This window comes from Prosopis cineraria, unplaced genomic scaffold (genome assembly GCF_029017545.1).
Source record: "Prosopis cineraria cultivar Desert tree isolate PC_DT_omini unplaced genomic scaffold, ASM2901754v1 PC4, whole genome shotgun sequence".
Taxonomy (NCBI): Eukaryota; Viridiplantae; Streptophyta; class Magnoliopsida; order Fabales; family Fabaceae; genus Prosopis; species Prosopis cineraria.
In genome coordinates, this window is record NW_026555335.1 from 476,307 (window position 1) to 501,941 (window position 25,635).

Consider the following 25,635-nt stretch of genomic DNA (forward strand, 5'->3'; position numbering starts at 1 on the left):
TTTTCTCTTGTTTAAATAAAATTTAAAACTAATCTAAGCAAATAGTTGGGGTCTGAATCTTAGCCCTAACCTATGCAGCAATTCAGTTGAAAGAAACTTATTTATTGTTTTCAGTATCTCGAGAGATATTATCTATTTTTAGTTGAGCATACTCCTTGTATTTCCCAGGAAAAAAAAAAAAAAACTATCCACCTTTTTTCTTTCCAAATAAGCAAGCTTTGAGTTCATGAATCTGAGATCAATGGTCATGTCCTCCACTTGATAAACAGTATGGCTTTGCATGGATAAATAGATATATAAAGTATAACAACCCATTGGTTAAAATAATTAATTAAAATCAACATGTTCTTGTAAAACTTAGAAAGAATTAGAGTCACTTAAGTTTTATGAGAATTGATAAATAACTCAAGAATGAGAGTTAAGTCTAATAAACTACTCATTTAAATTTGTTTTTATAAGAACTCAAGTTAAAAAAAAAAAATTAGACTTTGAGGCCCATCCCTCATGAACCCTAAAAAAAGGAACATAAATGTGGCTGTCCTTTTTATTTTACTCCTAACATAAAATATTTTTATTTGTAAATTAAATTTAAATTTTAGATTATATATTTATATTGGGGTAGGTTTCTTTCTTATGCTTTTTTTTCTACTACAAATCTAAACTATTTAAGTTAAATTTATATTTTTAAAAATTATTAAATCAAAATTTTTAAATCCAGTTTAATGATTCAATTCTACACAGGTCTCTCCTTTACTCTCCTTGAAGAAAAAATTCAACTCCATTTATATTTTAAAATTAAGATTTATGCTATTTATTTTTTATTTTTAATTATTATAATTTATATTTTTGAAAAATATAAAATATTATAATTAAACACCTTAAATTTTAAAAATCTAAAAAAATAAAAAAAATAATGTAAACAAGCTTGTAGGTCTAACCTTAAATTTTTAAATAAAGGTTGGCTAAATTTTAAAAAATATATAATTTTAAGATAATCGTATTGATAAACTTGAGCCTATAAAAGTCGACAGCCAGGCCCGACCTTCAGGCCCCGTATGGTAGCTGACTAATGGACCCGTTGCTTGGGCAGTAGAGGTCGGGCTATCTACATGTGAGGTGCTCGCGAATAAATTATGGCGGGCAGTGGATTACTAACTAAATTATCAATTATTAATTAATTAATTAATTCTCAACTTCAGTCTTTCCTACGCTTCTGTAACTGAAGACAGATCTGTGGCCTCCATTCTCAGGTCATTTAAATCGGCTACCCGTTCCACGGATCCCTCTCCCATAAATCTTCATCATCTGTTTTGCTCCATCCCCTTGCGATATATTGCTTGGTTTTCACTTGCAGGTATCAACTTCGTCCTACACTGATTTACGATTTCTCAAACTGCACCTGAATGATTATTTCGATGTGCACCTCTTTGAAACACCGACACCGTAAAAGTGGCCTCTGGATATGCTCCTCGGTTCGCCTATCTTCTTTTGGCTCTTCCTGTTTTCTTTGCATTTCTTTTTTCTTGTTAATTTTTTATTCTGTTGAAGTTTTGGTTTTTATTTGGTTCTAATTGAAACTGGTCGAGGGAACTTTCGCGATGAAGGACTCGATTCAGCCGTTGGAGTCTAATGACTGTGGATCTTTAATGACACTATAATGGACTTGGGGCAACATAGAATGTCCCCGCTAGTTTTAGTGTTAGGATGCACTTGTGTTAAAATTATAATCTTCCCTGATATATATTCCCCTTATATGTTCCAGCAAATCAGCAATGAGAAGATAAAGAGAGAAGCCAATATGGAGGGCGACCTTCAAAAGTCTGTCTCTTTTCGGCTAAATCGGAGAGGAGAACGAAGTAGCCAGAATACAAATGTTAAAGGTGGGGAAGAACTCAGCTATTCTCCTCCGCTAATGCTTTCAAATACTTCTTTTAGTTGATGAGCACCTCTTACTTCATATGACTTCCCTTTTCAGTGACAGGTGCAAGAAATTGAAGATTGTTTGATTTTTTTTTTATTTTTTGTTCGTTGAGATGGCACTCTTTTGGCAGTAGTAGATGATTGTATTGTATGTTTATTTTTTTTGGGTGTTGTTGAGAAAGCATTCATTCATTTGTCTTTTTTCTTTTCTCCTTCTTTTAATATTTCTTGGTAGGAAAGTTTTTCACAAGACACTGAGGTTTTACTATTCTGGCAGATGGGTTAAATTTGATGTTGATGGTGCAGATTTTGAAGCGAGCTTATTTTCTTCAGGGAGACTATCCCAAGATTACCCCATGAAGATTGTTTGGAAGAAAGGCTTTATTCGGCTGGTTCTTGTTACCGGGATCTTGTGGATGCTATTGATTCTTATTGCATTGTTGTTCCATATATGGTCTTGTCAATCATCTGTCTCCTTTTTGTCAGGTATTGGTTATTTCTTGGCTGTTTTCTAAAGTCTCCATGAACAGCCACCTCTATTTCCATTCACTGCACTGCGTTTTATTGCCTGGTATGACAAAACCAGGTGTTTGAAGCAGTTCTATGTAATATACAGATAAAGGTCTTTAGACTTAGCATTCTGGATATTTCATTTATAGTATAAATTTGGCTTCACTCTCTCTTGTGTCTCCTGTACTGTAGAATATGTAAAAATAACCCATTTCTTCATGAGCGTTGACAGTGAATTTAGGAACACAAGGAACTCTTAATTTCTTGTTAGAGCTAGGAACAGAAAATTACTTTTAGAAACATTGGATGATGTTGTCGTTGGGTTGATTTTCCCTTTATTCTCTTTTGTTTCCCCTTTGCTCTCTTAATGGTTAGATGGGGTTTCATAAAGGGTTTTAGGACAGCAAGCTTGTCACACACGCTTGCATATCTGGTAGGATTCTTGTCACATACATCATCTACATGTGATTCCTTAAGAAGACTATATTGAAGTTTGGAACTACAAATATATTCAACTTGATTAATGCATTTCCAAACTTGCTATGCTATAACTAGCATTATAGCTATATGAGATGTTCTTTGGGGTATTAGATTGTATGCTCCAAGGAAATTTCATAGAAATTAAATATTCTATACCTTCCCTTTTCTTCACCAAAATTGTGAATGATGTGTTCCTTTTTCTGATACCTTATTGCTTCACTTGCAGCTATATGTAACAAAGAAAGCAAGGTTTACTCGATGTTAGACACAATGGGATTTGTATCAAAACCTCACAGTAAGATTATAACAGATTCTAATCCTTCTATGCTTTTCACCTAAATAATTTGTCATATCAATTTTTGCTTGTATTTACCAGGATGTCCAATCCCGGTTGCAAATGATCCTGATAAAATAGTCATTCCAACTGGAAAAAGTTTTGATGAAATTGTGAAAAATTTATTGTATATTGACAAAGATGAAGTTCCACATAATGAACCTCAGGCACCTCCTCTATTTGGAGGCCATCAAAGCTGGTCTCAAAGGGAGGAGAGTTTCAAACTGAATTCAACCATGAAGGTAAAAATTGCTCACCATTATCCACTGTCATTCATTTTTCCATAATCTTACAAATGTATATTGCCATTTCCTTCCACCTGGGATGAGTTTTGCTTAACATGTGCTCGGCCCCTCAGGTTCACTGTGGGTTTATGAAAGGGGGTGGTGCTGAAATGGATACTGTGGACACAAATTTTGTCAAGAAATGCAAATTCGTTGTTGCTTCTGGTATTTTTGATGGATATGATGTGCCTCAGCAGCCATCAAATATTAGCTTTCGTTCTAAGGAGCTATTTTGTTTTCTCATGGTGGTGGATGAAATATCTCTGAAATTCATCAAGGAAAATGCTACTGTTAAAGAAGACAATGATGGCGGAAAATGGGTGGGAATTTGGCGTCTTGTTTTACTTAAGCATCAACCCTATGATGAACCAAGAAGGAATGGAAAAGTTCCCAAGATCTTAACCCACAGGCTGTTCCCTCAAGCACAGTATAGTATTTGGATTGATGGTAAAATGGAGCTGATTGTTGATCCATTGCTCATCCTTGAGAGGTGCTTATACTATTCGTCTAGTCTTTCTGATATGTGAATGTATGATTCAGTGTCTATATATTGGTTTTTGAACATTTATGCATCTGTTGGGTGGGGGGTTGAGAAGGTAAATAAGAAGGTTGGAGCTGTCAGATTTTGAATCCAATGTCTCGCATCCTTTTCATAACTGTTGATTGCATGAAATGATTCCTGGATACATGGTCTTGAAGATCTCAAGTTTATGTGTTTTTCCGTATTCTCTATGTGAAATCTTTGTTACCAATATAGTACTCTTTTCTCTCTTTATGACTTTAGGCATTAAATACCATACCCTAATAGAACCAAAATATTATTATGGACTTTCTTGTCTCGTGTGTGTTTTGATCTTCATACTGTAAAAAACGATCAAATGACTCTTGGTATTTGTTGTTCTGAAGTCATCCCTTAATGGTTTATCTTCACACTGACACTCCTTATGGTATTAAAAGCAACTTAAGACTTATTCTAGACAAGTGATAAGTTTTATTCTGGGGACGTTTAGGATCTCCCCTGTTAAAATGCTAGAAGTTCATCCATTGTATTTATGTGCGCTCAACACATAGGTTCCTTGTGCTGAATATGAGCATATTTTCAGAAAATGTTGGTATTTCCAACCTAAATACCACAATAAATCTTAGAGTCATAGTATTAAAAAAATAAAATTTGGTGGTCATTTATAAATCATTGAATGCCAGAAGCCAGATGGGTTAAAGTATAATTTTCCCATTTTTTTCATTAGCTTTTCAATTTTCGTTAACTAAGTCATGAGCACATCCCAGTGGGATTCAATGCATTATAGGTTTTATTATTTTAAAACTTGGTAACTCCAGTTTTGATTGTGATGATGATGGTGAAGATGGAAATAACTCGTATTGTTTGCCATGCAGATACTTATGGCGTGGGAATCATACATTTGCCATTGCCCAGCATAAGTATCACCGAAGCATATATGAGGAAGCTGATGCAAACAAAAGAAGAAAGCGATATGCACGCCCCCTAATTGATCTGCACATGAAAATCTACTATTATGAAGGAATGAAGCCATGGAATCCGATGAAGAGGACCATTAGTGGTAAGACTGGAAACAAGAGTTTTTGGTTATGTATTTTATTTGTAATTCAACTACAACTTGGTCTGTCGTACTTCGATGAAAAACTTAGAATAATAGCACATGACCCATGATGAAGTTAACTAAATTAATTCAAAAGAAATAAGTACGAATACATAATTCTCTCGTCAGCACAAGTAACACAGCACAACCTGCATGAACCTATCAGAGTCTGAAGATTTTTATAACTCTGAAGAGTCTTGTAAGGCATGGGTGCACCTGGTGACAGGACAAATTTCGTCATTTATGATTTGAATTTTTCTCTAGTTTGGAGACTTGTAATGATTGTGAGGAAGATAAAGTTAATGCAGTTCTATAGAATTCTATATCCATATCAGGTATTATTGTTTACTCCTCTAATCCTATTAATAGGATAAAGAGAGAATATTAATTTTGATTTTATTTATAGGACACTTCGTTATTTTTTATATTCATCTTTAATTTTCCTCTCTTATTACAAAAAATTATTAAAAATAATTCTTATTGCCTTTATTAGCGTGTAGAAGTCAAAACTTATTAAATTGCAAGACAAAGTTAATAAAATTTAAAATTTTTTTTAATTTCGGTAAAACATACTGGAAGTACCTTTATACATAAGACCAAAGGGAGTAGTTTATATTCAACAATGATACTTTGTCAGTTTAAAAGGAAAGTTCAGAGGAATACATACAAATTATGATTTTATTAGGGTTTCTGTATTGAATGAGTTAATCTCCATGATATGGAAAGATCAGTAATCCAGCACTTCAAGTACTTGTTAGATGGTATTGTTGACAAGAGTTGATGGTATTGCAGATGTACCAGAGGGAGCGATAATTATTCGTGAACATACTTCAATGAACAACTTGTTTAGCTGCTTGTGGTTCAATGAGGTTCATCTCTTCACCCCAAGGGATCAACTGAGTTTTGGCTATGTTGTGTACAGATTAGGGGACGCGTTCAAATTCTTCATGTTTCCCAACTGTGAGTACAACTCACTGTTTTTGTTGCATCCACACACAAGAGAGCATTCTTCTCCCATAGAGTGGGTCAAACAGTTAGATCAACTTAAGAATAATAGCCTTAAAGAAAGCAGGGGAGGATTGGGCTTGTGGACGCCTTATCCAGGGGATTTAGCTTCAGTTGTCCTGCCAAATGTAACTAGAACATCAAAAGCAGGCTGACAATTTTTCAAATATTAATTTATGTTATGATTGTTTTCCAAGGATTTCAGCATGCTTATTTTACTTAATCTTTATGTCTTCAATGGAAAGTAATGACGATAAGGCTCTACAAGTTTCTGTCAACTTTAAATGTAAATATTGCTTTCTTAAAAAGAGAAGCGAGGGAAGATGATCGATGCCTTTCTCCTCTTGATAGAGAGACCTGAGTTTGTCGAATGTAAGTCTGTTCTCGTGAGACTAGCTTTGTATGATTTACCCGTGCACTTCCAACAGATGAATGTCCATCTATCCAAGAAGAAAAATAGCACTCAAGAATTCGCTAACTGTTCTGTCTTTTTTAATCTCCTGAATTCTTTTAGTTTAATATAGCGATTTATCATGAAAAAATAATTTCAGCTTTTTGAATCTCTACCATCGAAGCATTAATGTATTGCATAATTTGAGTAAAATGAAATCATCTGCTGTGGCCAAAAAATCTGCCGAACTGATTGTTTCTTTTGCCGGGTATTGGTATTGCTAATTTAATTATCTTTCCGTTGGCCTTTTTTGGCTAGTTTAGTTATCCTTTCGTTGACCTGATGTGTTTATCTGTTAATATTTACTGTAAATGTAAATTTGATTCTTGCTCTCAACAACGAAATAAATTGACAAGATGCAGTCTCTGCAATAAAATTCAATAACCTATACAGCAGACTAGCAGCCGCCTTTGGAACACCACCCATCGGGAACTCACATTCTCGTCTAATACCATGATGCAGCATTACAATTAACATTTGAACATGACTTATGGCATTATTACATGTCATACACTGTACGAGTATGCTTGCATATCTATAAGCATCATCACAGAAGTTAAGTTATTAAGTGTTTCCAAACAAAGATATGTGTAAGGAAAATTATGAAATGTCAAGAATGATTACACCGGTGCTCATCACAGAATATCAGATTACTTCTTTCAGATTTGATCTTATGACAGGCCATTATGCATGGACCACCTTTGATCCCGCCATCGAAGCTGCTGACCACTGTGATTTCTTCTTCGAAATGAAAAACTGTTTCTCCAGTATGGACTGCGAGTGATTCTTGATAAGGCACGAGGCATCCTGGTTGAAGGCATGTCAGCCCCCGGGCTAACCTCCCTACAGTACTGGTGAAGATCACGAGGCATTCTTGAGGATAACAAACTCGTTCTCCATCTAGCTGTACGATTTACCTCCCAATCACGCGATGATGATATGCTAGATCTCCCTCTGCCTCTATAATTTATCCCCTCTTCTTGAGTTGAAGACATATTGGCTCTCCATCTAGCTGATCGATTTCTTTCGGTGTACACCGTTCCTGACCTTCTGTCATGCACCGGCGCTCCTAGTCTTGAATCATTGAACATTTCAGTCGTTCGATTAAAGTCCTCCATAGTAGAAAAAATATCATGCAAAAACATGGATATCATGCCACTCAGATCCCCAGTCAAAAAGCTGAGGAAATCTTCCAAGTCCCATTCCTGTTCCATCCTTGTCCAATCCCGCTGGCGTATGGGATCTACCTCCGATGGTCGAACAGAAGGATGTTCAGACCTAGCATGCTTCCTGAGTTCTGAATATGTGCCTTGGAAATCACACGTCTCGGAGGAGCAACTCCTGGGTTTAGAGTTCAGGTACTTACGAGCAGGTTCCAAAACCAGGTATCCATAAATTTCTCCCCGACAAAGAGGGCAAACAAGATTTGGGTGTGACTGGTTACCACGTTGCTCTGCCTGAACCTCGCAACTGCCACAAGATGCTGTGCTGGTAAGAGAGATTTCTTCAAGTGTTGAGGACGAGAGATGAGGACCATATGACTTGCAAAATTGGTCAAGGCAGTTGGAGTGCCGGTGACTGGTATTGCACATATAAGGACGGCAGCCAATCTCATGAGAAGAACATTTCAGAAGAACTGCATTATGGGGGGTTTCCATGCAGATTGGACACCTAGCTTCCACCCATTCCTTCACATTCTCAGCTGATCCCAACTGATTCATGGCTCTGTGTTGCTCTGCATTTTTGGAGTTGCAAGGGTAAGGAGATGACCTACATTCATTCAAAGGGGACTTCACTCTCCTAACTTTTGGCATTTTTTGATATTCAACCTGCTGCTGCTGCCAAGAAACATCAACATAGAACGCGTCACTTGAAGAAACAACAAATGTGAGGCAATCATTGAGTAATAACCAACAAAAAATCAGAGATACCAATGAAAAGAAGAAAGAAAAACACAAAAGACCCGAAATACTGCCAGAGTTCTCTCCCTCTCTTGGCAGTCAAAGCAAACTGATTTAAGTTGCAAGTATGTGCGCATACCTATGCCTGCATATTGCAGTGCTGATGATCGCATAACCCTTGCAAAATTAGATAAACTACAACTAGAAAAGCAATTCTTGGTTCCAGAATCATCTACTATCCAACCAAAGAACTTTTTAGAAAGGTAGCCATGATCTCCACATTTTATGGCTAGCAGCCCTTTAGAATCACATACATTTAGCCATGATCTCCACACTTTTTATGGCTAGCAGCCCTTTAGAATCGCATACATTTATGAACAAACTCGAACAAGGTCACGGGATTTCAACCACAACGTATATGGTTAACATTTAGAAATTCTGGAATATTTACCAATTAATGCCAAGGAAGGAGGGAGAGACGTGAATCGCGAAAAATGCAAACCACTACTGATCGATCTACAGAACAATAGGAAAAAGCCGAGATTTATTAAAAAAACAAACAAACAAAAAAAGCTACAATAATCGTTTAAGACCAAAAAAAAAATCGCGGATAATAGATGAATAGAACGAAAATTGAGTCCAAGTAGTTGCCGCACCATGAACAAGGGGGAAAGATAAAGGATAGCAAACCTGGTGAAGAACCCCGGTGAAGAGAGTTGGGTGACGAATTTAGGAGGAGTAGATCAGGAAAGAAAGAAGACAAAGCGGCGGGTCTTAGATTTACGGGAATGACAGTTAGGAACCATTTAATTTCATTTTGAGACCAAAATTATAAAATTGCAAATTTGGATCATGGGCTGCAAATTCTCCCGTCTCAAAATCAAATTTGGAGTGATAACTGTCAAATCCTTCGAAAAATAAGTTTCTTAAATTTGTGTGTTAAAATGTAAGGCATACGTTACAATTTATCCCATCTCAATATCAAAATTTAAAGCATAAATGTAAAATTCCAACTCCTACTCCTGTAGATATATTGGCTGAAACCTTCATATTAGAATTTAGGTTGAAATTATCAAATCTTAAAATCAAAATTCAAATATTGGCTAATAAGTTTTTTAAATTTAAAATATGAGTCACAAATTATTACATTTTAGCGATGGACGTAAAATCCAGAGCCCAGGTTACTTAATTAATGACAAAAGACTGTAAACAGCAATTTTCAAATATTTTGGTCTTGACATGAAATTAAATTTTGTTGGTCCCAAATTGTATGTGTTCACCAATAAAAGAAGATTCCAGAGAGGCGCCGGGGAGGGGGGGAATAGTTTCTATTTGGGTCTGGGCTTTCTCATTTTGTTTAAATGGGCCTATTTATGTTGCAAATTTGGATCCAAGAACGTAAGAGTATGTAATGAGCAACGCAAACGAATCGATGAGAACTTGATCCGAAAATGCAAGTTAGCTTCAGCGAAGCACAACGCTTTTGCGCACCTTTCTTATGTTGTGACTTGTAAGAGCATTCGTCTAAATCTTATTTAACTAGCATGAAAGTTTAGACGATTTGTATTTTTAAAAATTTTAAAAATATGATTGATAATTAGAAAATTTAAACATAAAAAATATCTTCAAATCAAAGCAAGTTAAGCAATTTCAAATTGCGTGATGCGTTTAGACAAATAATAATAAAGAACACATACAAATCGGTGGACAAGAATAGTTGGGATCACTGTGGAGACTAGAGAAAGGCAGGTAGTTGCTTGTGTGTTGTGGTAGGATTTTGTTTGTTTGTAGTGGTGGAACCAAAACCCAAAATCAAGGATGCAAGATAATTTAATTTAAAAATTAATAATTTTTTAGAAATAATAATTTAATAATTAAAAAATAATTACACTAGGAATAAAATTCATAAATAGATTGATCATTGATAAAACCATAGATATACCCAACCCTAAGCCCAAAGGACAAAAGCACTCCATTTTCTCTATGAAGTGTATTTTATATTATACGAGGCTTGTGCACATCTGGTCATTTGCATGGAATTATGTAGAATTGATGATGTGTCAATCTGTTGTAACTAATTCTATAAATGATTAGTGAATTCATTGTGCTCCTCACGTTGAGTGAGCAATAATCTCTAAAAAAGTTTGTTTTGGTATTAAAGCGAAAATTCTCCAGGGTGTCACTTCCTCTGCTTTCGACCTCAAGCTCTCCTGTGCTTGTTTCTTCAACCACGCCTTCCCTCCTTTTTGCCACCATTCCTATCCAGGCCTCCATTTCTATTCCACATACACCTCCTCCTCCTTCTTTTCCTACTTTGCCATCTTCTTCATTCGACACTGTTCTTTTGTCTATTTTTTCTGACATTACTTCCACTATTGTTTTTACCAAAACAGTACCGCTCCTTAACAGTCTCAACCAGGCAAGATCAACCAAGTTAGACTGATCCAACTATTTGCTTTGGCATGCTTTTATTCAATCTGTTTTGTGTGGCCATCGTCTTGATGGTTTTATCACTGGCATGAAACCTTCGCCTCCTGAGTTTCTTTCCATTGGAACTTATATTATTGTAAATCCAACTTTTAGTGATTGGCTTGCTATTGACTAGATTATTTTCGGTTAGCTCCTTGGCTTAATGAGTTCTGACATTTCTTCCCAGGTTTTGCATGCTGCTCAGCTATCAAAGATAGTTACAAATTTTACCTGAATAAATACTCGTTCACGCATTACATTGATGAAATTCGAGTTTCAGCATACTCGAAAGGGTACCCTTAAGATGGAGGAGTACTTAAGCAAGATGAAGTTATTATTCGATCACATGACATTATTTGGTCACCCCTTAACTCTTTCTGAGCTCATGATGCAGACACTTTTTGGGCTTGATGTTGAATATATACTAATGGTAGTTCATCTTTCTGACAAAGCCAAGCTCTCGTGGATCGATGTTGAGTCTTACTTACTTAACTATGGGCGTCATCTGAAACATATCAAATTATCAATAGCATTGGTTCCATAAGTTTGCCTTTACTAATTTGAGTTTTTGGTCTGATCACCGCTTTAGTTCTTTTTCATCAAGTGTTCAACACAGGTCTGGTTACCGTCCTCCATGGCATGGTTCTGGTCGAGGTCTTAGCTCTCATGGTAGGAGTTATGGTTCATGTAACAACAACAATAAGGTCATTTTGTCAGCTCTGCACCAAACCTAGCCATGGTGATCTCAATTGCTTTTACAAGTTTGATAAGGATTTTATAGGACCTATCAACACCAGTACATTAACAACTTATTATATTACAGCTGATACTATTCAAGATCCAGCATGGTATCTTGATAGTGGAGCTTTTCATCATGTGACTAATGTTACTCCTAATACTACTGGACTAGGAGGGTCAGCAAGCTCAGGTAAACTTACTGTTGGTAATGGTGATGGGTTAGACATTACAAGTTGAGCTACAAGCTTCTATTGATTATGGTGCTAATAGAAAATTACACTTAAATGTTTTACTTGTTCTAGTTATACAAAAGAACCTGCTTATTGTTTCAGAACTTATTATGGATAATCATATACCGATTCAAATTTTTGGTGATCAATGTGTTGTGAAGGATCTGACCACAGGCAGAATACTACTTAGGGACACAAATGTGAGGGACTCTACAAGATTGAAGGCCAACCATTTGTTTATCAACTTTATGATATTGGGAATGATAATAAGCCAAAATTTTTTGTTGCTACACTAAATACTTGGCATCATAGACTTGGCCATTCTTCTTGTAAAACTGTCAAATATATTGTAGAGCATTGTAATGTTAAAATTGACAAGCATGATACTCTTGAATTTTGTGATTCCTTTCAAAAAGGAAAAATGCACAAACTACCCTTTTCCTTATTTGATTCTCATGCTAATGCACCTTTAGATATTTATATATATAGATTTATGGGGTCTTGCTCCTATCATTTCCAAATCTAACTTTAAGTATTACATGAGTTTTATGGATATTTTAGTCATTTTACAAGCACTTTCTGCTTTTATTCAATTTAAAAAGCAAGTTAAGAATTAGTTTGAGCGTACTATTAAAATTATCCATAGTGAATGGTATGGAGAGTATCAGAGTTTTAAAATAGTTTTACAAGAATCAAGCATTCTCTTCCGTAATAGTTGTCCTCACACTTTTGAACAAAATGAAAAAGTTGAGCCTAAACATCAACACATAGTTGAAATGGGTCTCAATATGTTGTCATAAGTAGGCATGCCTCTTCATTTTTTGTAGGAGGCTTTTATGAATGTAGTCTATGTTATTGATAGGATTCCAACACCAGTACTTGACAACAAATCACCATTTGAATTGTTATTTCATTCCAAGTTAAACTATGGTGGTTTTAAATTCGAGTGTCTACGCCTGTATAACAAACATAAGCTTGAATTTTGAAGTGAACAATGTACATACTTAGGTCCAGGTCCCTCACGTAAGGGTTATAAATGTTTGAGTCCTTCGAGCTAACTTTACATCTCTCAACATGTGTTATTTAATGAAAATGTTTTTCCATTTGCTGGCAAAGGTACTTTGGCTGCTCAATCGTCTCTGAGTTTGTCCTATGACTCGCTCTGTTTTCAAGCATCATTACTTTGTTTAGACCTCTCTCACAGTGATTTTTTAAGTTAAAAGGAATATCGTGATGTTTCAAAGTCTGATACGGTGTCGTCTTCATTAAACTCAAAGACATCATCTTCTTCTGTTGAGGCTTCATCTTTAAGCCCAGAGACACAGCCTTAAGAGGCTAATTCTTATCAACAAGCCCTACTAATTTAGTTATACAAATCCTAAAAGTGCAAAGTCCACATATGCAATCTCCTATGCTAATACCTAATGCTGACTTATCTTCGTCCTCTAATTCTTCAAGATTTAAGACAGCTAATCTTGTTTCTATCAACACTCATTCAATGATTACCCGAGGCAAGAGTGGTAAGTATTGCAAAGCCTAAAAGACCATATGTTGGATTTGTTCAACATGATCCTCTTCGTCTTCAAATAGAGCCAAGATTCACTGAAGAAGCTTTACAACTTGATCATTGAAAATAGGCTATGACAATTAAATATGAAGCCTTATGCCATAATCATACATGGGGTCTCATTCCCTTTTATCTTCATACAATATCGTTAGTTATCGCTAGGTCTTTAAGACCAAATTTAAGTTAAATAACACATTCAAACGATACAAGGCCTAGTTAGTTGCTAAAGGCTACTTACAAGAACCTGGGATTGATTTTGGTGAAACCCACAATCCAATTATTAAACCTTTAACCATTCAAGTAGTTTTAACACTTATTACTTCTCAAAACTGGGATATTCTTCAATGGGATATTAATAATGCCTTTTTAAATGATTTTCTTACTGAAACAAAATACATGGCTCAACCATAGGGTTTTATTGATCCTGCACATCCTACTCATGTTTATCAACTGCACAAAGCCTTGCATGGCCTAAAACAAGCACCTTGTGCTTGGTTTGATTGGCTTCGTTCGACGTTGCTATCCTAGCAATTCAAGAATAGTCAAAGTGATTCATCTCTATTTATTTTCTAGAATAGAGATCAAATTTTACTTATTTAATTTACGCAGATGATATCCTGGTTACTGGTAATGATGTGAAAAGTGTTACTACATTTATTGCTAAGCTAAATGAAGTCTTTTCTTTAAAAGATTTGGGCTCTGCTTATTATTTTTTAATTATCAAGGTTATATGTGATAACTCTTGATTTTACTTAAATCAAAGTAAGTATATTCATAATTTACTTGCTCGATGGAAAATGGCTGGATCATCTTCATGCAGAACTCTAATGGTACTAAGGTCTCCCTTATCAAAATATGACAGCACTCTTTTCTTTGATGGAATCAACTATAGATGCATTGTTAGTTCTCTTCAGTGCCTTGTTAATACACGACTAAATATTGCATTTGCTGTCAATAAACTTAGTCAATTTCTCTCAACACCAACTGTTCTCCATTGGCAAGCTTTGAAGCACTTGCTTCAATATCTAAAGGGAACTGAAAATCTTAAGTTACATATTAAAAAGCCAGATCATCTAGTCCTTGTTTCTTTCTCGAATGCCGATTGAGCAGCATGTCTTGATGATTGTCTTTCCACCAATGGTTATCTGGTGTTTTGTGTAACATCCTAAAGAATTTAACCCTTACTTAGCTAAGTTAATGAAGATAATTAAGTAAATTAATATGGCATGTGGTTAAAGAGAGTTAATGAGTATTTTGAGTTGTAAATTTCAACCCTAGGATTGAGTTCGAAGTGAAATTGGGCCACTCGAATGTCAAAAAGTGAGAGAAATAAAGGGAAATGACTTTAGGTTATATACTGCAGTGCATAAGTCACCAAAACACAAAATTCACCTCTTTACCACTTGCCACAGCACACAATACATTTTGAAAAACAAGGAGAAAGGAGGAGGAAATGAAGGAGCTCACCTTTACTTTACTAGAGCTTATAACATTAGAGATTTGAGATCATTTTAAAGCTAGAGAATACCTAAGATAAGTGTGCTAAGCTTCCTCCTTCTTCTTTATTCTATTTTTATAAGGATTTGACTTACGTTTAAATAGGAAAAGTGATTTTCAATCCATAGGAGCTATGAGTCTGAACCGAACCCATTGATTAAAATAGAGTTAATGAGAGCTGTTTAGGTTATTTAAACCTAGTATTAATGGCTTTGTGAGTTATTGGTTGGTAAATGCCATAAATATCCAAAAATAGCAATTATGATGGTGGTTGGGTGTGTTTAATGGCCATATATGGTGGTTTGATAGCTCATAAATGATAATGTGAGTTAAAGAAACTTAGTAGACCTAATAGGTATGATTGAAAGTGAAATTGTGATTTTGGTAAAAGAAGATTGTTGAGTTAGAGGGTAGAAATTTTTCAAATAAGGGTATTAATGATTATCCTTGCGGTTGGATTATAGACTAAGCAACTTTGCACCATTCAAGCTAGAGGAAAGTTTTAGAAGTTTGTGTTTTGAAGGAAAACCTTTAACCTCTGAAAGGTTTGAGATAATCAAAAAAAGATTAAGCTTATATAATTGCTTGTTAATTAATTATTTGTTGAACTAAAGTATTGAAACTTATTATTGTTGTAAATTCATATTTGATACAAAGTTTGGCAAGTTGTTGTGATATGCATAAGAATGTGTTAGTGGGATAGTGAGAAATGATACATATGTGTTACATATGTTAATAATGCTATTGAATATAAACATATTCATGTTTATATATATATATATATATATGAATATGAATATCATGAGATATTTAATGCATGATAAGGTTTGTGGAGTATAATGAAAATGGTTTTATGATAATTATCATATATTGTGATGGTTATCATTAGTTTTGGCATAATATGTGTTAATGTGTGTATAGCATGATCATTTGGTTGGAGTTCGCATACGGAGAGGAATAGGGTTAAATACATGTGGTAGTGGCGGCTTACTATTAAAATCAAAAGCTCACCTTAGCATCGACAGGTAGCTATTGTCGTATGACTAATTAAAGATTGTTTCATTTGTTCTTCGAGTGACTTAAACCTAACTAGTTTTCATTGATTCATGAGGAGGCTAGATTTGGGGTATGACACTCCATGATTGTCAGTGTTGGGAAAAACCAAGGATCACAAATGAGTGAATAGCCTTGGCCAAGAAGCTCCTTATGAGTGAAAGGCTTGACTAGTCCGAGTTATGGATGTAACCACTTAATAGCTAGTGATTTCATGTTCGAGGTATCAAAAGGGTATAAAATTGACATTGATCATGCATGTCTATTTTCAGTCACATGGTTGCTATTATTGCGGTCCAATGTGTTTTGTTAGGGGTGCATAGTTGTTATTATCATGACTTCAATATGTGTATTAGTAATTATATGTAATTATATGCATTTGTGCTCGGCCACATGGTTGGTATTTTTTATGATTGAGGCTATTATTGAAATATATGCATGTATTGGTTGTGAAAAAGATTTATAATTGTCATTTGCATCAATAATTAATTAATATGTAATTGTATAGACTAGATTAGCCTTAGTTACTGAGTAGTTGCACTCATCCCTCATTCTTCAATATTTTAAGGCCTAGCTCATCAGAATAAGGTTAAGGAGAATGACCGGAGGCATAGCATTTTTTGTAAATCCTACTTGTAGGCCTCTTAGCTTAAATTTTTTATATTTTAAATTGTTATTTGCCAACTAAGATAACATATAATTCAGTTTGACTACTTGCACTATTGTTGAAAAGATGTGTATGTGTTTTGTACCCTGAGCTATTGATAGGTGGTTGTAAAGCTACATAGGGCTAAAAAAACTCATGCAAGTAGGGTGTTGTGTAATCAATTGACAATGATAAATGTTTTGTGGAATTATAAAAAATTAGCTCCCCCTTATATTTTTGTGAATCAAGGGCTTAAGCATGAAAATTATGATTTATGTGTGATTGATTGAATGTGATGTGTTGCATGAGTCTATAATAGTCTATTGTGTGTTGTCTAAGAGTTGGTGTAGGCTTACGACATTTGGTTTGGGAAATGGACACCCTAATTATGTATTTGTGTGAAAAAGGAATGAGTTTTGATAAGGGTGTCCAATTTTTGATAGAAAAATGATTTGGTTGTAAAATCAGTGCCATTAGTTAGAGTTAGGAGAAAGCTCTTTATAGACACCCATATCACCTCAATCGAATGTCGGATAGAGATTTAGGGTGTATTGAAAATTCATCTCAGGTGTTGTCATGTGACAACAACATTGTTGTCAAATTTGTGCAATACACTATGGTGCAAAACAAAAAAGCAAATGAGCCGTAATGCATAATGCTATTTTGTAGAGAAAAATATTTTCTCACTTCTTTTGCAAATGCAATAACTTGTTTTAGATCTCATACTTCCGCATATGTTCTCAACTCTAATTTATGAATGATAAAAATGTATAGGAGTGTTTGATATTATGAAAACTTGGGATTCTCATTTGCAATTTTTTTATAAAACTTGGTAGTTCTTTTAGGGTTGGACCTTTGATTACCTTGGTTTATCTTGGTCTTCTAAGAAGCAAACGGTGGTCTCTCAGGCTGGTGTGGAGTCAGGATATCAAGCCCTTGCCCATACCTCGTCTAAGTTGTTATGGCTATACATTTTCTACTTTCTGAGTTATGTCTCCTGTCTTGTGTTTCTTCTCTCATCTAGTGTAATAACATGTCTGCTGCTGCTTTAGCTTCAAATCCAGTGTTTCATGCACGTACGAAACACATTGAAATCGTCACTCATTTTGTTTGCAACTTGGTTCTGAATAAGACAATTTATGTTTGCTTTGTTCCTTCTGACAAGTAACTGGTGGATCTTCTCACAAAGCCTTTGTCTTCCACTTGTTTCTTAAGTTTACAAGACAAACTCGAGCTTTCCAATCACCTCTCATTTGTGTGCGGATGATAAAAGAAAGAATTACCACCAAGTCCAACACGGTAAAACTAACTACTGTAAGATCCATTGACAACAAAATTAAACTGCATTAACAACTAGTTGTGTTATTAATACAATTTAATTCAATTGTCAATAGACCATACAGTAATTAATTTTCTTGTATGGGATTTTAATATAATTCTCTCATGATAAAACCATAGATATACCCAACTCTTAAGTCCAAAAGACAAAAGCAGTCCCAGAGGAAGACATGGCCCAGACCTGCTACAAGATATTCCATTTTTTTCTGAAGTGTATTTTATATTACACTAGGCTTGTGTACATCTGATCATTTGTATAGAACTCTATAGAATTGATGACGTGTCAATCTGTTGTAACCAAATTTGTGCACAAATTATTAGTGAATTCTTTGTGCTCCTCACGTTGAGTGAGCAATATTCTCTGAAAAAGTTTGTTTGCACGCCCTCGCTCTAACGTGCGATTGTCTGTTTGCCTCCTCTTTACTACTACATACGAATGAATACATGCATGCATGCATGCTTTGTCCTCGCGGAATCAGCTGTTATAGGAAATTATTTTCAACTAACCTATACAAATTGCTCCAAAAAAGTTGTATCTTATACGAATGATACTATGGTATAGTATTAAATAGTAGCCTGATCTCTGAACATGAATACGCATGATAAATCACCCTCATGAGTTATTTCAATTTCTGGAATCCCTTTATACGATAATTCTAAGTTTCCAGATAGGAGTTACTTCAAGCACTCAAATAAAATCAAACCGCTTGAAGAATGAACAAACCACGTTCACACTCGCATATCATGCATATGGCATGGACATATATCAGACACGCACTTCTAGGCATTACAGTTCGGTAATCGATATCTTCATCATCTCGTCCTCATGTCACCTCACCGTGTACAATGGGCAGCTAAGAAGCACCGATACGGGTATGAGTGTCGGGTACGATACGATATGATACGCGGACACGGCTATTTTTTAAAATTTTAGGATACAGGTACGGCTATATAAATAATTAAATATTAAATATTTGGATATCCAAAAATATAATTTCAAGATATCTAATGCCATCACAAAATATAATTTCAAGATGTCTTTCATTACTAGATTGAAATTAAGAATTCACACTTCCTGAACTACTACCGGGTCTAAAATTAGAAGCCATTGCAGGTTTAATTTTAAATAATATCCTACAATTTTAACAAGAAGAGAGCTACTAAAAATTTAAAATAAATCAATATTTAATTCAACAAAATAATCCATCTAAAAAAAATTAAATCAGTAATTCAATTGCTCTGGACAACTCTCTCGGTTCAGCAGTGAGCAAATTATTCAATAATGCAATAATAATAATAATAAAATATCCATCAGTAGCACACAAATTATCCAATAATGCAATAATAATAATAATAAAATCTCCATCAGTAGCACAACAAGAGGAACTGAAAATGAAGCTGAAAAGTGACCGACCATACAGAATAAATTACCAATGAAGCTGAAGAACGACGGTGAGGCAGAGGCAGAGCAGACGGTCGAGAATAAACGTGAACCGTGAATAGGCAGAGGCAGAGCAGAGCGGGTGAGGCAGCGACGCAGCGTGAACCGTGAATAAACGTGAGAGATGAAGAACAAGAATTAGAAGCACAGGCGGTGAAGCTATAGCAGAAAATACGAGAAGGGGGGTCGATTGGAGCTGAAAATGTTAAGGCATCGGATTTCTGGAGCTGGAACTGAGTAAAAGGAACTGAAAAATGCAGAGTTTCGCGTCTGCTCGCGTCCGCCCGTCTTGACCCGCATCCGCCCGCGTCCGCCGGAAACTGGGAAAAGGGACGCGCCGTTCTCCCTTCCTGAACGCGTGTCCGTGTCGGATACGTATCCGACACGGACACGCCGGCCATTTTGTCGTGTCCGTGCTTCTGAGATGGGCAGCAATATGGCCCACAAGTAAAGTAACTCGGGAATCTGCAGAACCTAGCTTTAATCTAATTTCAATAATGTGGAAAATAGAATTTTGTTTCCTTTTGTATTCAGAAGGGCAAAAATTTTACAATTGTCATCCTGTATTGTACAATATGAGCGGAAAAAGAATTCCTATATAAATTAGTTGAAATGATAACCCCCAAAAAAAATGGAAGAAAAAGAATCCTGTATCTTGTTTCCTATTCACACAAAAGAATCAATCAACGAATCCTGTTAATCACTGGAATGAATAACTGGTATCACTGATGTTCCCCTAATCAAGGGCAAGGACTCCGATCTTGGATGATGACCATCCTCTTGAGACATGCTCGTATTATCAAGTGAAGTTCCCCACAAACTTGAAGGTGTTGAGGCTGCTTCGCCCAACCCAGTGGTGGTTCTAAGAGCAAAAGATTTGGCGCGGCCATCACTTCTTGGAGAAAGATTCACTTGCTCCAAAGCTCGGAACTGGAGCTCACAAGGGTAGTCTCTCACACAGCCGATGCGTGGTCCGGCACCAGTTGTCCATTTGCAAGATAGCTGTTTCCCTAATTGGTATGATCTGGTTACTTTCAGTGAGCTAATCCTTCTTACAATTGACTCTTCTGGAATAGTTTCTACTTCGTCATCGTGTTTTTCATCAGAACGATCTGCCTTAGACCCCAAACTTAGCGCAGCTTTTTCTTCACCAGTAGTGGGTGATTCCATTTGGAAACTCTCATTACTTTGATCATCAACTTCCTCGTTTTCCAGCTTTCTGAATGATTTCACCCTTTTGGGAATTTCAAGACTGGTCAGTTCCCTTCCAAAATCCTGGAATTGCCTTGTCCTTGGTGCCCCCGAGGCAGAAGCAGTTTCTGATTCAATTGAAGTGGCTTTCTCCTCAATGGAGTTTCTGGCACTGGTCTCCTCTGTCTCCAAGCCACTCACGTTCTCAGTGAAGTCCTCGTCAGATGAGAGGCTCCTAATATGACCACTGAATCTCTGTGAGAGTGATCCACTATCATCATCAACTGGAGCCATCTGCATATTGCCATTCGAATAACATCAGACTAGGTTGTTTTACACGTTTGGAAGAGATCTGAGTCATTGTTGGCAAGAAAAAAAAAATGCAAAGCCTTGGTTTTTAAATTTCAATACCTTGACATATGAGAGGTTCACATCATTCTCCTGAAGGAATGAAATGAATTCCTTGAAATTCTCTTCTGTAGGACGATAATGACCACTGTGAGGCCAAACTGCCTGTTCAAAACAAAGACCAGAAAATTTAGCGAGCATATTATTCAAACATTAGCTGCAAAATGGCTACAGGAATCTAGCAAAATATAAACCTTCTTCTGCCAGATCCATACCTTCAAGACCCCATATTCCACAACTAGTCTCCCGGCAGCAGATGTGGCTCCTCCGGCCAAGAAACTTGAGTGCTGAAACGAACCTTTCTTCTTCTTTCCAACATACAAGGTCTTAGATGTGCTAAGGACAAAAATCCATTTGGCATTTTCGCCTCCAGTCGTGTGAAGTAGCTCTCCTGATTGCTTGTACACGAACCTTCCATCTTCTAATACAACTTCATAAGCCAACCTTTCCATCTGAAAAGGGGGGAAAAAATTGATGATAATGAATATAAGTTAAACCGAAGATTAATTAAGTGCATGTGTCAAATAAAAGATATTCATATCAATCTGAAATCTTACCGGCCCAAGATATTTGATGCACTGCAGTTGAAGTTTAGATCGAGGACACTTCTCGAGATTGACTTCCTTTCCTTCTCCTATATCTAGCCTGTAATTTTGAAGCATAAACTTTCATATCAGGCTTCTGTCGTTAACTTAAAATATCATTTAGAACAATATCCAAGGTCATTAAACCAAAAGATAGTTAAAAAAAAAAAAAGTATTACCAGTAGAAGAAGGGTTCTCTGCTCTGACATCGAAGCCAGTTATCATAATAAAAGTGTAGATTATGTCCATAGCGATGACGTGGATCTATCTGTTTCAAATACATGAAAAACATTTGAGTGAGTAATGATAAATGGAGGACCAACAGATCGATTACGAATGAAAAAGAACAGGTATGCTCATGCATCTGACTAACCGCTTCAAGCCAGTGCTGTAGAGCAAGCTTTTGAGCTTTATCGTCTTTTGATAAGCCTTTACCAACCTGCAACGGGAGATGATTTAGATTCTTCTCCGTGCAGTTTAAAAACTAAAAGGCTATAGATTAGATAGAGCTATATTGGTAGTATAGGGTAAAAAATACCTTGGCGGCTCTGGTTCTAGCTCTAGACCAACGTGAAATAGCAGTTTCATGTTTCTCAATGTCAAAGAAGGATATAGAACTGTGCTTGAGTTCAGCAAAATCTAGTAGCTTCCACCTATGGTTAAATTACACAAGGATCACATCAAACCATGATAAAAGCATGAAAAGAATCTGTAAATACGGGCATGGCTTTTTATAATAAATAATACACACCAGCTTTGTTCAACAATGATTGCACAATCAGCAAGCTTTCTTCTAGTTCGAAAACTCTTGTATACTTTCTGTAACTTGACTGCGGCCATGTGTTTGGGATTGTTTGGGTCCAAAAGGGCTGACTGTATCTTTTCCACTTGACACTCTGATCTGAGAACTCGATCATCCATCTCATTGCTCCTTTCACTCACCCTTGATGTCGGCATGTTTTTCTCAATGTCAACAGGCATAGTCTTGGTTAAGATCATGTTCTCAGCTTCATTTCTCTTGAAGATCACTGACGCCTCTATCATCATCGTCCCAGAACCCAGGGATTTCAGTACTGTGGGTCCTGTGTCCTGATTCTTGAAACTGACCGATCGCACAGGAGTTTTGATGACTTCGTCACCGAAGTCGATCGATTTTACAACGACAGACTCTAAGCCATCTTCGACGTCATCGTATTTTGCAAACGGACATGAAAAAGAAATCCCCATATGACAACAAAACAAATCTGGAGCAACCTTTGGTCTGCAGTCCTGTAAAAACATAAAAATTGCAGAGAAATCAGTATTGCAATATTAGCCAGCATATAATCTCCGATTGAAGAAGTTTCAGTCCATACACTCCAGCTGCTCAAATCCATCTGGATAATGGATAAAGCAAGTAAAAATTTCCAGAATGGTTTCATCACGATAAATGCAAAAATCTGAGGCAATGCCACCAAAATTCCATTTTTTGTTTAATAATCAAATCCAAAGCTAACGAAACAAGACAAATCAAATAACACGGAATACTCCATTTAGAGATGGATTTGGACGACGGGTCCAAAAAACTCTCACCAAAACATCAATGGCAAACAAGAAACAATGGGAAAAGAAAAAACGAATGCTTTGCTACATAGGAGGATCACAGGCTGGACTCAGATAACAAGTACCCAGTACATCTAAGAAGCACTGGAACGTTCAGAACGAGTATGATGAATCTGTCACACCATCCCCACCCCCCGGAAGTAAATTGAAAACAAAATCGAACCCGTACTGGAAACCATTCAAGAGATTCTGGAATAAAAGGAAATGCGAGTGAAGAGCAAAATGGTGGTTGATTGAGGGGGAGTACCTGAAGAATGGAGAACCAAAAATCCTGTGAGGGGTTGAAGCAAGGTACAATGGCTATACGAGTGGAAAGAAGGAAATCCAGATTTTACTTGTAAATGAAGACACCGCTGCGTAGCCGATTCTTATATATACACACACACACATATATATATATATATAAACGTAACAAAACCGTAGGATGGAAAGCGAAACCCTGGAGGGGCGTCCCGGGAAGAGAGAGAAAGAGTCTTCCAACCACGTGGGGTGGACAAGTAGACGCAGGTTTGTTCACCGGCAGCATCACGCCCTCATCCCGGGTCGTTTACATCTTATTAAGATAATATTTGTCTGCTTATCTTTATAAATTATTTTTGATAATATCATCAATATTAATATAAAAAATAAAAAATAAAACTGTATAAAATTTAAATATATTTTTATATAATAAATTTAAAAAGTGGTGCTACATTATTTTTTTATAAAAGACAAAATTTTAAAAATGTTTTATAAGGGTTGTTCGACATTTCATTTGATTGGCCTAAACTATAGTTAGTATGGTTAAAAATGATTTAGAGACGAAAAAATATGTTTGAGTAAAAGTAATTGATAAATGAGCTTTCTTTTACAATTACAGCTAGGTTAAAAGTTAGCTTTTGTAGCTTTTAGATCACTGGCGTTTGGCTTTTATTCTTTGGAGCAATCAATGCATTTTTAAAATATTGTTATACCATTATTTACCCTTCCTCATTCAATGCTCGGAGCTTGGGAATTATACTCTTTCCATTGTTATTCCATGGAGTATGTATTAGTCTAGAAATTTGACATTTATATGTTGTCTTTTTTATTTTTACATCTATAATTATAATTTTAATATTTTTTCTTAAATTTACCAAATTATATAATTATAATATATAAAACTTATTATGTCCTTATCTATCATTTTACATGTAAATTTACTTTTTAATTATATCATCCAAACATGTTTTTGCCAAATAAACTTTTTTATAACAAAAAGTATTAAAACATAAATCACATTACTGATATTTACCTTAATTTTAGTTTAAAAATTATAGTTTATGCAAACTTTAGCTGGTGAAATGTTAATCCAAACATACTCTTAAATATTATTTAAAAAGCTACATTTTAATTTATAAATAGAATTAAAGAGGCTTTATAAAATTTGCCTCATAAATGAGACTAGAGAGAGTAAAAATTTACTTTTTATGTAATTTGGGTTATTAATGGACAACTATCACTCTATTAGATCGTAATTATGATTGGATTTATGGATTCTCGAATCGGCAAGTGGAGTCATAAATAAAAAATTCCGTGGGAGCTTTTATTTTTTTTCTTTTGTCCTGCTGCCAGTTTATTTTTTAAATGTTTCTATTTATTTGTATATTGTTATAAAATGTTAACATTGTTGCTAGTAGTTTGGAAATTTAATGCAGCAATATTTGCTAGAATGAATTAAAGACGTATAGTGTTAGGAGAATTTACAAATCCTGACGACATATTAATTATATATTTTCATTTAGTCTACAGTCAGTAGTAAAACCTTAACAATATATGTCAAAATGCATTATTGTTCCAGCAAGAGGATTGCAATTATAGGTGCGTGTGTGGAATGAATGACTTTTAATTTGGGAATGGATATTAGTGGTTGGTTTAGAATTAATTGTGAAGTAAGTATTAAATAAAGAATTAATGGTGAAGTGTGGCAGGAGAGAGGGACGTGAATTGAAGGCAACGTCAAGGAATGACTTGGGGGATACTTTCTTAGAAGTAGACTGGGAAATGAATATTGAATAATGAATGGAGGATCTGAGTGTGATAGATTAAGGACGACCAGATCAAAACTTGCTGATATCGTGTCGCCACTGCTTAGGTCATTCTTGTTGGCATAATTCTCGTACTCCCGCGTAACTGTTGTGGAGGCTTAATCCCCAAGCTTTTCCATTCGTCAATTCTCTTCTTTTCTTTCATCATTTTTTTTTTTTTTGTCCTTCTGGCAAATTCAGTCCGTCAACTCTCTAAACTAAATATTGACCTGCTACTGATTTACCCGTAACTTTAACATTACATGCGTCCGTATATGCTTGGCTCCTCCACCTATTGATAACATGTGTATATACCGTATAC

General features: G+C 35.6%; 3 protein-coding genes across 10 annotated transcripts; 1 reads left to right on the top strand and 2 right to left on the bottom strand.

Moving 5' to 3' along the window:
- Positions 1–1,196: 1,196 nt before the first annotated feature.
- On the top strand, positions 1,197–6,430 carry LOC129308709 (probable hexosyltransferase MUCI70). 3 transcript variants are annotated; one of them, XM_054950032.1, is made up of 8 exons: positions 1,197–1,354; positions 1,763–1,880; positions 2,227–2,406; positions 3,137–3,205; positions 3,287–3,486; positions 3,603–4,018; positions 4,924–5,108; positions 5,940–6,430. In XM_054950032.1, the coding sequence occupies exons 2-8, from the start codon at positions 1,799–1,801 to the stop codon at positions 6,305–6,307; spliced, it is 1,500 nt and encodes a 499-aa protein (XP_054806007.1). In that variant the 5' UTR covers positions 1,197–1,354; positions 1,763–1,798; the 3' UTR covers positions 6,308–6,430. The 3 variants fall into 3 exon arrangements, with proteins under 3 accessions (XP_054806007.1, XP_054806008.1, XP_054806006.1); XM_054950033.1 differs by having other exon boundaries at positions 1,314–1,472; positions 2,198–2,406; XM_054950031.1 differs by having other exon boundaries at positions 1,314–1,472.
- A 611-nt stretch (positions 6,431–7,041) lies between these two features.
- On the bottom strand, positions 7,042–9,344 carry LOC129308710 (uncharacterized). 5 transcript variants are annotated; one of them, XM_054950034.1, is made up of 3 exons: positions 9,195–9,281; positions 8,956–9,020; positions 7,042–8,441 (listed from the first exon to the last, which is right to left on the bottom strand). In XM_054950034.1, exon 3 carries the CDS (start codon positions 8,415–8,417, stop codon positions 7,275–7,277), a length of 1,143 nt encoding a protein of 380 aa, XP_054806009.1. In that variant the 5' UTR covers positions 8,418–8,441; positions 8,956–9,020; positions 9,195–9,281; the 3' UTR covers positions 7,042–7,274. The 5 variants fall into 5 exon arrangements, with proteins under 5 accessions (XP_054806009.1, XP_054806013.1, XP_054806011.1 ...); XM_054950038.1 differs by having other exon boundaries at positions 7,042–8,438; positions 9,195–9,253; XM_054950036.1 differs by having other exon boundaries at positions 9,161–9,226.
- Positions 9,345–19,983: 10,639 nt separating this feature from the next.
- On the bottom strand, positions 19,984–23,632 carry LOC129309411 (IQ domain-containing protein IQM2). Of its 2 annotated transcripts, XM_054950984.1 has the most exons (9): positions 23,516–23,632; positions 22,418–22,935; positions 22,205–22,319; positions 22,040–22,105; positions 21,846–21,934; positions 21,640–21,727; positions 21,298–21,534; positions 21,086–21,187; positions 19,984–20,968 (listed from the first exon to the last, which is right to left on the bottom strand). In XM_054950984.1, exons 2-9 carry the CDS (start codon positions 22,891–22,893, stop codon positions 20,180–20,182), a joined length of 1,962 nt encoding a protein of 653 aa, XP_054806959.1. In that variant the 5' UTR covers positions 22,894–22,935; positions 23,516–23,632; the 3' UTR covers positions 19,984–20,179. The 2 variants fall into 2 exon arrangements, with proteins under 2 accessions (XP_054806959.1, XP_054806957.1); XM_054950982.1 differs by having other exon boundaries at positions 21,846–22,105.
- Positions 23,633–25,635: the final 2,003 nt, after the last annotated feature.

Coding starts and splice junctions, on each gene's coding strand:
- LOC129308709 (XM_054950031.1), top strand. CDS start 1,404: ATGATTATTTCGATGTGCACCTCTTTGAAACACCGACACCGTAAAAGT. Junction 2,407..3,136: donor ATCTGTCTCCTTTTTGTCAG/GTATTGGTTATT, acceptor CTTCACTTGCAG/CTATATGTAACAAAGAAAGC. Junction 3,206..3,286: donor ATTTGTATCAAAACCTCACA/GTAAGATTATAA, acceptor TGTATTTACCAG/GATGTCCAATCCCGGTTGCA.
- LOC129308710 (XM_054950037.1), bottom strand. CDS start 8,417: ATGCCAAAAGTTAGGAGAGTGAAGTCCCCTTTGAATGAATGTAGGTCA.
- LOC129309411 (XM_054950982.1), bottom strand. CDS start 22,893: ATGGGGATTTCTTTTTCATGTCCGTTTGCAAAATACGATGACGTCGAA. Junction 22,106..22,204: donor CTAGAACCAGAGCCGCCAAG/GTATTTTTTACC, acceptor CTCCCGTTGCAG/GTTGGTAAAGGCTTATCAAA. Junction 21,728..21,845: donor AGAGAACCCTTCTTCTACTG/GTAATACTTTTT, acceptor TCAAAATTACAG/GCTAGATATAGGAGAAGGAA.